Here is a 13,060-nt window from a genome sequence, read left to right as displayed (position 1 = left end):
GCCCCAGGGTGGCGTTCAGAAGTATACAGTTGAGAGGGCGGGTACTTAGTTGTTATTGGGGGAATTTGTCCATTAAAAAAAAAATAATGGTAAGGGCGGGCACTGGCAGGCTTTTGATGAGGTCAAGGGAGCGTTGGGAGGCGTAGAATGGGGTGTTTGTTCAAAAAAGGTGAAGAACCACTGATCTACGGCATGTTTTATGTGGGATTCAGCCTATAGTTAAAAACTATGATAATCACCAGGCGATGGTGTGAGCAGGTCTCCTCCATGTTTCCGTTCAGCAGGTTCTCTTACCTGGTGTAGTCCATGATGGTGTTGAGCCTGTGTGCGATGGTGAGGACGGTGCAGTCCTCGAACTGGGTGCGGATGGTGGACTGGATCAGGTTGTCTGTCTCGAGGTCTACAGCAGCGGTGGCCTCGTCCAGGACTAGGACTTTGGTCTTGCGGAGGAGAGCGCGAGCCAGACACACCAGCTGCCTCTGGCCCAGACTGACAGGGAGGACACAACAAAGACGATGAGAGGATGACAGAGATCCCATCAGGCTGACTATGATAAGAAACTACTGACTAGACTATACATACTGTTACACATAGTGGTTGCAGGGGGCAAAACAAGCATGAAGTCATTACTCATTGATTTCTTTAGGAGTTTACACGCCGATATAAATTTTAATGATGCAGAAATGTGCAGAAAACAAACAATGTGTGGCAAACAAATGACACTTCTTAACTTGTGGCGCAGACCACAGTGTGCTGACCACTTATAGAATTGTACCTTTCTTTAAGAATTTTTTGGGGGTTTTCACCTTAATTCTTGACAGGACAGAGAAGGACAGACAGGAAATTAGTGGGGAGAGTGAGACGGGGACGGATCGGCCACGGCAGGGCCATAGAATTGTACCTTGATAGAAATATAATACAGTATTCGTCTCTAGAAAAAAAAAATAGATTGCTTGGTGGTTTACCTGAGGTTCTCTCCACCTTCAGAGCACTCGTGATGAAGTTTGTCTGGTAGGCCGGAGACAAAGTTCTTAAGATGGGCGAGTTCCAGAGATCTCCAAACCTCGTCATCAGAGTAGCAATCGAACGGGTCCAAGTTCATACGGAGAGTTCCGGAGAAAAGCACTGGGTCCTGAAAAACACAGCCGTACAGTACAACGTCTGAGGTGATTCAAAGCAAGCCAATGAAACTCCTAAATACCCCTCAAACCATAATCAATTGTCTCAGTTTTTCAAAAATGTTCAAAAGACAATTTTAAGGACTAAGACCTCTTTGTTCAACATTAACAAGTAGAATACTGTTAAACCTTACAGATTCTATGAAAATGATAAAGCATAATCATAACTGTAAACTAAAGTAAGTAAAACTGGTAAAGAACGAGTTGAACAATACATAGTACTAAATGCAATTTGTGACAGAAGTGTCTCATTCTGGGTGTTCCACAAGCACCAGTGACCTCAGGGAGGTTGTTGACAACGCTGTGCGAGGGTACAACTGAGGGAAACGCTGAAGTGGGACTGGACTTTGGCTTGACCCGTTCAGTGGGATAGCATGACTGCATGGTGTGTGTGTGTGTGTGTGTGTGTGTGTGTGTGTGTGTGTGTGTGTGTGTGTGTGTGTGTGTGTGTGTGTGTGTGTGTGTGTGTGTGTGCGTGTCCTAGTGAGGTAGCCAGATGACTGTGGGGATGTGGAGGTGGTGTGGTGTGGTTGCATTGTTGTGCTGTGCCCACAGCTGAGGAGCGGGAAGTCCAGTCCATTATCGAAAACATTATGCATTTCCCCACTTTTGTATAAGCAAACACATATGGTGGGATTACAGATGTATATGCTAATGTGATATAAATCCTTCTCTTCGCCCATAAGGTCAATGTTGTATAATGCATGTACAACCACATCAATCATAACTCCATTGATTATGCATTAGGAAATTACACAGTTTGTCATTACACAGCTGTTTGTGGCAACAAATGATCAAATAGTTGGCCTCCCTTAACCCATAAATCTCCAATCTATTGTTTGTTAGGGCAGGATAGAAAACCAAAAGGGTGCAATGTTTTTTTTTTCTGGGTATGTTCTGCAATGTTTTTTTTTTGTGGGCTCAATGGTTGCAAATGTTTTTGGGGGTATTGTGTAGGCGCTCAACCCAACAAGAATGACCCATTTACTCTTACCCTACCCTCAATTCCTGAGTTCCCTACCCTCACACATGGATTAGAATACTATGGGTGACGCACAATCCTCTGCCTAAGTCTCCAGGGCCAGTGCGTGCAAAACCTGTGGATGTGCTGTGCAGCGCTGTGCAGTCAGCATTCTTCTGGTCCCATTGTGGCCTAAACCTAAACCTATGGTTTAAAAAAACACTACTGGAGTGGAGTTCCCCTCACACCTACAGATGGTGTGTGTGTTTAGATTTGTGTGCTTGTGTTTAGGTTTGTGTGTGTGTGTGTGTGTGTGTGTGTGTGTGTGTGTGTGTGTGTGTGTGTGTGTGTGTGTGTGTGTGTGTGTGTGTGTGTGTGTGTGTGTGTGTGTGTGTGTGTGTGTGAGTGAGTGAGTGAGTGAGTGAGTGAGTGAGTGAGTGAGTGAGTGAGTGAGTGAGTGAGTGAGTGAGTGAGTGCGTGAGTGAGTGAGTGAGTGAGTGAGTGAGAAAACGAGAGAGAGAGAGAAAACGAGAGAGAGAGAACAAGAGAGAGAGAACGAGAGACTGATTGTGTACTTCTGTGTATTGTGTATGTCTTTGTCTGGCAGGACGCAAATAGGAGCTTTGCACATCATCTCTTGTGTGGGAGTGTATGTTTATGCGTACGTGCAGGCCGAGCTGTGTCCGATGGCGTAAGTGTACACCTCTACAGAGCTGCTTCAATGCTCAAGTGCACTGAGGACACATACACATCTCTGAAGTGACAGGACTTATCCAAGCCTTTATTAGTTTCTATGAGATAGGACAGTGAAGATAGTGACGGGAAGCGAGCTGGGGGAGAGAGACGGGGAGGGGTCGGCTAAGGACACAGGTCAGAACCGAACCTGGATCAGCAACACAGCAGACAAGGGGCCCACCGTTAGCACCACGGTAGGGCCCTAACGATCCATTCTATTAAATCTACTTCACAGTATTCCCTCAGAAGAGTACCGTGACTTAATGGTAGGGTACTCGTCTGCTACGCAGCCGACCAGGGTTCGATTCCAGCCTGGGTCCTTTGTCGACCCTTCCCCGTCTCTCTATCCCAAGCATTTCCTGTCTCTCTCTCTCAGACTACCCTGTCACTAATAAAAGACCAAAAGTCCTTTAAAAAAAAAAAGAGTACCTGTGGTATGATGGTGATGCGAGAGCGCAGATCATGGAGGCCTAGCTGGGAAATGTTGATGCCGTCGATCTGGATGTCACCGTGAGCCGCCTCGATGATGCGGAACAGCCCCAGCGTCAGAGAGGACTTCCCTGCTCCCGTGCGGCCCACTATGCCAACCTGAGGACCAGGGACACACATGGTCACTACTTAGCAGCTCTCCACACAACTGAAGATACAGTGTTACTCAAGGGTACAAGGCTTTTGTTTGCCATGCATAGAAATGCTGTTCAAGTATAACATGAAATAACAACAAATTTGAGTACTAGAATACAGTAGAAGTGCTTCCCACAGAAAGCTTCACCATCAACACACACACATGCACACACACACGCACACACAAACACGCACGCACGCACGCACGCACGCACGCACAAACACAACACACCCATTAACACGCACCTTCTCTCCTCCCTCGACGGTGACGGAGATGTTGCGAATGGCCAGCTCCAGGTCCTCTCTGTACCTCAGGCCAAAGTCCTGGATCTGGATGTGGCCCACCGTGGGCCAGCCAGAGGGCAGCTTGGAGTTCTCCAGCCTCCACGCAGCCTATAGGGGTTAGAAAGTACGGTAGTCATGTGAGACAGGGTAGTCATATTCGAGAACTACAGTCAGGTAAGGGAGGGTATCAACAGGCCCACAGACAGAGGGGGGCAAACAGGTATGTTGTCCCAGGCCCAGGGAGACAGGGTCCCCATTACATTGTATGTGTTCGGTAGGGGGCCCTTTCAGATGTCTTTGTCCTGGGCCCAGCAAAAGCTGTCAGCGGCCCTGGTACCGATATTCAAACACGCTGAGGGACCGTAGAGTGAGAGAAAAAAAAGGGGGGGGAAACCTACTGATATTCACACTAGTGTGGTATTCCAAGGACATTCTCTATCTCTGCCTGTAGGAGAGTTTCAATCTGCAGATTTTTCTTTTAATCGTTTAAAATGTCTGGAGTGCTAAAGGCAGATTCAGAGATTCTACACGTTCTTTATAAAAGTGATACTTATAAATTTGTGTATTTGAAAGAAATGAGTGTCTTTGACATAGAAAATAAACCAGATGTCAAATTAACTGAAACATCTTCAGTGGTAGCAGAGACATTGCAGACTCTTCAAAAGAGACTGATTTCCCCTTGCTGACCTCCCTATACTTTCAGGCAAAAAGCAAAGAAAGAAAGAAAGAAAGAAAGAAAGAAAGAAAGAAAGAAAGAAAGAAAAGAAAACACAGAAAACTGTCCGCAAAGCATGTTTAGCTCCCCAACATCCTTCCTTCACAACGGTTTCATTAACCAATCACTGTACAGCCCAGCGTCTGACCAATCCATATAATCTGGTGGTCTAGGTCTGCTTTCCATTTGTGTCTCTCCGAGGCTGTTTACAAATTTCAGTCCTCTTCTGTCCTCATTGTGCTTTTTTATTTACCCTGTCTGTCTGAGGGGCCGGAGTAAGTTTAGCCCAGTGTCTAACTCTAAGGGACTGTGGCAACAGGGGATCTTTTGCACAGACCCCAGGCTAAAATGAACTCACTCACCGGCCGGAACACGCGCACACACACACACACACACACACACACACACACACACACACAAAATCAAAACACACACACACACGCGCACACACACACACACACAAACACACGCGCACACACACACACACACAAACACACGCGCACACAAAATCAAAACACACACACACACACACACACACACACACACACACACACACACACACACACACACACACACACACACACACACACACACACACACACACACACACACACACACACACACACACACACACACACACACACACACAGAAACCCGAAACCAAAACAGTGGTCATCCATGACTGGGTTTGAACATCATTGCGCTACGCAACGACAGGCTGCACTTCCAGACATCAACCCTCAAGAGAAATAAAAGCCGATTTACTAGTGGGTTTTAAAGTGACTGACAACGTCATGTCATTTAACGCCATGCTTTCACACTTCAGCAAGGCCGCCACAAACAAGTTGTTGTATTGGGTGAAAAAAAACAAAAAAAACCCTTTTGTTCATTATTGTCCCGTAGACATTACAAGTACCAAAACAGAAAATGAATATTTTGAGATTAAGGAGCAAATGCACTCGTCACTGTCACCAAATGCAACAAAATGCCAAAATACTCCCAATGAACAGTTAGACAAACACTTGCGTTCAGAAAAGGGTGACATCCCATAAAGGAGTATGAGGGGAAATCACAGTTGGGCCTTACTTTCAATACATGCCGTCTTTAGAGTGTATGGTAATTCCATGATTCCCCCAAAAGGCCCGTGACCAATGAGAAGCCTGTTAATGATTTCACTACCCTAGGCCATCAACATGGCCACAACAATAACATTCAGATCAACCTCATTTCCAGCCTGGCCAGCTAATGCGAGCCCTGACCTGATGCCACCCCTTTGCCTCACCCGACACCACCTGCAGCCCCCTGGCGCTGCCACCAGCTCCTTGGCATGCCTTCTACGGTAACTGTACTCTACGCTGTGTTTGCACACAGCACCTTCCTCACAGACAGCTTTGCAGGGCAAAACTGGCAGTTTAAAAATGACTTTTGGAGCAGAGATCATCGCGGCTCAAAGCTGGACACGAGTAGAGTTGCCGACAAGGAGAGAAGTTGCACCCCCGTGTCACCCCCCCCCTGTGTCGCCACAGAGCACGCAGAATTGTCTCCAATTATGTAGGGGCTTGTTTATTCCTGCACCAATGAAAAAAATTGACATTTGTGTACAGGGGTTTGTACGTATATATCGCAGATGTTGAAAGAGTAAACACAGGCGATTTTTTTTCTTCCAATTCCACAGGGTTCGAATGTGGAGGTACTCTTGTTGAAGTTCTAATCACAGGGAACCGTGAGTGATTAGCTTTGTTCATTTGTTAGTTCTTAAAAGAACTTTAGAACTTATCAAACTTTGAGGTTCTACAGTTCCAGCTCAACTATGAGAGAGCAGAGTAGGGCAGGTTGCCTGCTGCAGCTTTAGAAGGAACCATGGAAGTCTGCAGTCTTCGGAGAGGCCACCTAGTGACTCTGAGGGGATCCAGCCTGACACAGCTCCAGCATGTGGATGGACAGGTGGCGACAGCGTGCCTCACCACGTGTCCCTGCCCCGGGTGGCACGCTGTGTGAGGCGTGAGGTGATGGGGAGCCAAGCTCGTCCACTGCAGTCCAGGGAGGAGGAGGCACGTGTTGAAGCCAGCAGTGGATGCTGAGGCTCGGGACTTGGACTAGGGCAGTGATTCTCAAAGCGGGGTCAAAGTGTGGACCACTGGTGGTCCTTGACAGAGCTCTGGTGGTCCATGAGGGGATTTCTACTTTTCTAGGACAAGCTAGCAGTAGGCTATAATTGTAACATTATTACAAAGCTAAACATAGCTTTTCACCACAATACGTCAGGCTGGTAATGTAAATGAATCGAAATCGAAAGCAGCAGTGTCAAATTAGTACCCGACAACTGGCAATTTAGTTGACAAGTCGTCCCTGAACATTTTTGGATGGATAAAGTGGTCCTCGGTCTCAAAAAGTTTGAGAAACACTAGACTAGAGCAAGAGCTGGAGGTGCAACAGGAGCGACACCAAGACAAAGATGCTCAGAGGTGATGCTGAGATCCCGTTGGTGGAGTGGACAACACTAGCAATGTGAACTGTGAATGGCATGCGATTGCCTGTGAGTGAATGCAAGCACGCGGCCGCATTGAGGAATTTAGGCTAATCAGAGCTTGGTGGCTTCACTGGAACATCCAGGTCCCCATCCCCCACACTTGCTCTTCAGACTCTCTTTCTTTCACTCTCTCTCTTCCTGTCCAGGTTGGAGTCTTTTGCCCTCTCCCTTTCCATGGTTGCTCATGATTCTTAGTGACCATGATGACATTTTGTCTCTCGCCTCCATCTCTCTTTTGCCCTGTCTATCCAAATTGAGTCCATTCACTTCTGATCTCGGGAACATATCTCGGGAACATCGAGTGTCGACTGTACCGAGCGGCCCACACAGCTATCAAAACACTGCCATGTCTTCCTTCTGCCTTTACACCAATACAGCTAACACCATAAACCAGCTAATCTGCACATCTCATTATATGTGCGCTCATTAAAACAGAATAAAAGCGGTAAAATGGTTGGATGTACTGGTTGTTGTTGACTGACCATGTTTCCACTAAAATGAGATATTTGTTCCTGCTGGCCAAACAAAACCCTTAATCTTTCTACTATGTTTACATGAGACATTTAATTCCGAATTAACTCACTTTAATTCTGAATAAAGGTCAATTCCGCTTTGAAAACGTCATGTAAACACCTCTTAATTTGGAATTAAATGAAAGATCAAAGTAAACTCGACTGAACTATTTAATTCGGAATTAAATACGCCATATAAGCGTAGCCAATGTTTATTGCAGTCTTTGTGCAGCACTTTCACCTTCCAAAACAAAATTTGCTGTAAATACAGGCAGACCACCAAGGTAGTCATCCACGCTACAGAAAACGCAGTGCACCTCGATGGTGGAAAGTGCCTTGATTAATGGTGACAACATTTTCCAGTGGTCTACAGAAACATCTCTCACCACATAACCTGCACATGTTATGTGGTAAATTGATACCAGACTTGGAATGCCTGCTCGACATTTGAAAAAAAATGTCTAAACATGATTCAGGCATTATGCATTTATGCTGTATTCATTAACTACAAAGCATTATGGATGGTTGTTGAGATGAACCATTAGATTAGCTGGACACTTAACTGAAGTTGAGTAATGCAGCATTACAAGACATCTCAGTGGCTTATGTTTTACAAAAAATAAAAAAATAAATATAACACTTTCTTAAATGCCAGTATACAAAGCCTACAGCGATGATGAAACGGCATCATAGATGTCAACACACGTAAGAGCTTAAGTTCTGGAAATCTTCAGCATGCATTTTAAAATGCAGATGCATGGGTAACAAAAATCTCCACAACTTCCCATCCTTTCCACCACTGCCACATGATCTCTGCCCTATCTTACTCACCTCCTTCTCCGTGTCTCCATACTCCTTGACCTTCTCCACAGCCACGATGTTGGTCTCCAGCTCAGAGGACATCCGCACCAGCCAGTTCAGAGAAGCAGTCACCTGGGAGACGGAGTGATTAAGATGGAGATGGAGACACAGAGAAAGGATAAGGGAGAGAGAGAGCGAGAGAGAGAAATAAAGACAAGTAGTCAAGGTGAGGCACAGAGAGGAAAATATGAATGACAGAAGGAAAAATGAAGAAAACTGTTAACAAAAAGTGAGTCCAAGATCCTTCTTTCTCTTTGGATACCTATAGTATTCCTCACACGCTTTAAACCCTTCACAGAGCATGCTATGAATGACCCCTCCCTCCAAAATAAAGGTCCCATTTAGGATACAAGAACACACTGACCAGCCCTGCCGTGGCCAAGCGGTAGGGTACTCGTCTGCCATGCGGCCGACCCGTGTTCGATTCCCGGGCAGGGTACTTTGCTAACCCCTCCCCATCTCTTTCCCCATTCGCTTCCTGTCCACCTCACAAACTGTCCTATCATCAATAAAGTTGTAAAAGACCAAAAAAAATATCTTAACAAAAAAAGAAAAGAAGACACTGACCTGCAGGGCATAGGAGATGGACAGGCCCATGAGTCCAGGGCTGAGGCTGTCTCTGGCGACCACGGCGAAGAGTGCGGCGAATGTCACGATGCAGTTCCCCACAAACTCAAGCCGGACGGCCAGCCACCTACCGCAGGAGGGGACAACACAACACACACATCCTTAAAAAAACGCCACAACCCAAAATACGGCCCAAAAATAGCCCTCGCTACACCACTAACAGCTAGTGGCGTGCAAGATAACACCGGCGTAATTGACATGTGCAGCCCAGGGCCGCTGAGCGAGAGTAGGTCCAGTAGGTGATAAGAGATGAGGCTGCTTGTGTAGGGATGGTGGGCCGAAACACACTCTTGTCAGTTCCTGTGGAAAAATTTGCAGCACAAACACATAAACTGAAAAATGCCCTGTGCGAAGCGACCTCCCAGGCATAGCAGGAAAAATGGCTCGACTTATTTCCACTACAAGAAAACAAATGCTCTTTTCAACAGGCTTTTTACAAATTCTGCTTACTAGGTACTTCTTAAGAATAGTGTTCTTTTGTTGTTTAATGGTGCGTGTGATGGTGGAAGCTTTTATCATTTCCGTGGTATTTATACTGGCTTCCTACGTCCACCACTTCTTAATTAATCTGTCTGATTAATTGATGTGTCTTACACTGAATGTCTTCCTCATTAATGTGTCCTATGTGCCCACAATGTCTAACAGACAAGGAGAATTTTTGATTAGTGAAGCTTTTAAAGATTCTGTGTAATGAAGACTTTGCAAGGAAAATACTGTGGCTTTGGAGAACAGACCATCAAAGTCACAAACACCCCACAAAAACAAATGGGGATTAAAAAACATCAGTAACACTGGAAATGTGCAGCCACTGCTAAGTATTTGTGTTTCAGTAAGTTGTTTTGTATGTTTTCACTCCAATTAAAATATGGTAAGGGTGTGAAATACACTTTGGTATACGACAGGGCAAAAGGGGACATTTAGGCTTATAATAAAGAGACAAAATAAAAGTGTAAGTCCACAGAGAACATGAAAAACAAATGATCTGTTGTCACCAACAACAGTACACAGATTAATGTCAAATCAACTGAAATTGTGATATTGATCCACATGTACACACACTATATTATAGTGATACGGCATACAAGGGGTCAAATTTTCCAAGGGGTATGTTTTCTTGCCAGGATAGTAGGTATTCTGATTGTGGTCCACATGGCTGTGTATTAGTGGCAGTGAAGTGAGTTAACGTAACTGGGTCATTAGCGTTCGCAAACTGTAAATGCAATGGTAACAGTGCGTACCGGTTGGCTTGTGTGTTAAGCGAGTTAAAGTGACGGTGCATACCTGTTGGCTACGATGCCGGGGTTGTGGTCTATATGGTCTGGTTGTGGTCTATATTACACAACGTGAAGGTGTATTAGCGTTCGCTAGGTGTAATATGATGTAATGTAATGGTAACAGTGCATACCGGTTGGCTACGATGCCGGGGTAGTAGGCCTTCTGGTTGTGGTCCACATTGCTGTGTGTATTAGTAGCAGTAAAGTGAGTTAACGTAACTGGATGTATTAGCGTTGACTAAGTGTAATGTAATGTAATGTAATGGTGCGTACCGGTTGGCTACGATGCCAGGGTAGCAGGCCTTCTGGTTGTGGTCCACATTGCTGTGTGTATTAGCGGTAGCTAAGTGTAATGTAATGTAATAGTATGAGTGCGTACCGGTTGGCTACGATGCCGGGGTAGTAGGCCTTCTGGTTGTGGTCAACGCGGCCGTCGCTCTCGCGTATGAAGCGCTGCTGCTCCCCAAAGGCGCGAATGACGCTGGTGCCCAGGAGAGTCTCGTTGAAGTGCGTGTAGACCGGAGCACGGCTCACCGACTCCAGACGCTTCAGCTGCCGTGACGACGCCACGTAGAAACGCTACAGAGAGTCACAACAAATGGCAAATTTAATGATATAAAGTCAAAACATGAAGCATATATTGTAAGGTCACAACACATAGTATATTCAGTTCTGCAGTTTTTTTAAGAAAAGGGTATAATTCCACATTTACAATTTCGGTTCATTTATATGTTATTATTTGTTTTTGGGGCGCCACACATGGTGGCAGCCGTTACCCTAAATTTCCCTTTTTATGGGATCAATAAACATAAGTCTAAGTCTAAGTCTAAGTCTAAGTCTATGTTTGCCTTTGCACCTCAAGGCAGAGTCTAGATTTGATGATTGGTTTAGTGTTTTTGTGTTTGTTCTGTTTCCCATCATAGACAACTAAAACAATCTATTACGACTTGGCGGTAAAACAGAAACAAGCTCTGGGCTTTCGAGGCATTCTGCCACGACAAATCCGCAGCACCAACAGTTAAGTGTGACCTAACCCCCAGCGCCAGATTGCTTAGGATGGCCGTCTGTGGGCCGTCTGCGTTTTTTTCTGCAAATTTTTGGCCATGGAAATCAATAGAGTTTAGTTCAAATTGGGCGGGATTTAGTGCTTCCAGGCGGGTCTGGAGCATTTTTTTGGGCCGGAAATCATCAGACTCATCTGGCAACCCTGCCTGTAAGTGGTGCCTAACCTGGACGAAGAAGTAGAGCAGGCCGAGGGGCGGGATGATGATGGCCACGTAGGGCGTGGCGAAGAGGATGATTGCGCAGGAGCTGAGCACGTTGAACATGGAGCCCAGGAACATCTTGATGATGCTGGGGATGACCGAGTCGATGGTGTCCGTCTCCTTGGCGAAGCGGTTCACCAGGTTGCCGCTGGGCGTGCGCTCGAAGAAGGCCATGGGCGAGCGCAGCACGTTGTAGAGCATAGACGCGTGGAGGTAGCGCGACGCCAGGACGCCGCCGATGGACACCGAGACCGAGTAGCAGAACACCGCCACACCTGAGGAGAGGAGAGAGGAGAGGAGAGGAGAGGAGAGGAGAGAGGAGTGGGGGAGGAGAGGAGAGGAGAGGAGAGGAGAGGAGAGGAGGGGAGAGGAGAGGAGAGGAGAGTGGGGGAGGAGAGGAGAGGAGAGGAGAGGAGAGGAGAGGGGAGGAGAGGAGAGGAGAGGAGAGTGGGGGAGGAGAGGAGAGGAGAGAGGAGAGGAGAGGAGAGTGGGGGAAGAGAGGAGAGAAGAGGAGAGGAGAGGAGAGGAGAAAACAAAACACAAAATGAACTCTACAGAAAAGTCAGTAAACTAACCGTACTGGCCTCCAACGCACTGGACAGCAGGAAGGTAGTCGCTGATCACTGTTGTCAAGCATGAACGATATTGTTTGGGTTTGGCAAATGCTTATCTAAATGACCTGGTTGCGCTGTGGTTTTATGCAAGTGCCTTGGAGCTACTGTGCAGACCTCACATCGCATCGCATCGGCAGCCCAGTCTCCTCTGTGACAGGGTCAAGACCACTCTTATGCAACAGCCAGCCTGACCACGTTACCATCAGGCACCATGCTCCGTCTGCACAGCATTGTTATGCACAGCACAGTAGCATATGAAGTGGCTTTCAACCACCATGTCCTGGTATAGAGACCTGCCAGGAGGGTAACTCTCACACTGCTTTATCAGTGCTGGCTCCTAAAAGACTTTGTAATGTAGGAAAAATATGTATTATTATGATGTTCTTTTTTTTGGGAAGGGGGGCATTTTTATCTTTATTTTGATAGGACAGTATGAGAGGCGACAGGAAGTGAGTGGGAGAGAGAGACGGGGGGAGGATCGGCCCAGGCAGTGACCCAGGCAGGAATCGAACCCGGGTCGCCGGCGTAGTAACCCAGTGCCCTACCGTTAGGCCACCACAGCAGGGCCCATTATGATGTTTTTGATAAGGAGAAGGATTAAGTGCATGATTCTCTTTATATGCATGTATTAATTTTAGGCATTGCAGGTTTACAGCCTTGTGTTTCCCAGAATTTGCTTGTGACTTGCATGGAAGACGATGGCCACACTTTTGATCTGAACCTTCAGACTTCAGATGTCACAACTAAGCTAGAGTCCAGTATGTGGGCATGGTTGCCAATTTGGTGACAACAGTTCTTGTCTTCAGGCCAACAGAAAAAAGTACCGGTGCACGTTCCTGCATCTAATCGCGAATGCTGAAAATCTAAGCATGCTATAAC

The 13,060-nt window shown here is 46.3% G+C and overlaps 1 protein-coding gene across 2 annotated transcripts in view; it reads right to left on the bottom strand.

The window, feature by feature from the left end:
• Positions 1–13,060, bottom strand: part of abcc1 (ATP binding cassette subfamily C member 1 (ABCC1 blood group)) — a 57,002-nt gene that overhangs the window by 1,432 nt on the left and 42,510 nt on the right. For both annotated transcript variants that reach the window (XM_063186914.1, XM_063186922.1), the window contains 8 exons: positions 11,532–11,842; positions 10,682–10,881; positions 8,969–9,095; positions 8,372–8,473; positions 3,745–3,891; positions 3,304–3,462; positions 966–1,132; positions 295–489 (listed from right to left, as the gene is read on the bottom strand). In XM_063186914.1, the coding sequence (XP_063042984.1) occupies positions 295–489; positions 966–1,132; positions 3,304–3,462; positions 3,745–3,891; positions 8,372–8,473; positions 8,969–9,095; positions 10,682–10,881; positions 11,532–11,842 (1,408 nt within the window). The remainder of the gene's footprint in view (positions 1–294; positions 490–965; positions 1,133–3,303; positions 3,463–3,744; positions 3,892–8,371; positions 8,474–8,968; positions 9,096–10,681; positions 10,882–11,531; positions 11,843–13,060) is intronic.

The sequence above is a fragment of the Engraulis encrasicolus genome, chromosome 2, assembly GCF_034702125.1.
Source record: "Engraulis encrasicolus isolate BLACKSEA-1 chromosome 2, IST_EnEncr_1.0, whole genome shotgun sequence".
Classification (NCBI taxonomy): Eukaryota; Metazoa; Chordata; class Actinopteri; order Clupeiformes; family Engraulidae; genus Engraulis; species Engraulis encrasicolus.
This window is presented reverse-complemented; position numbering and strand designations above follow the sequence as displayed.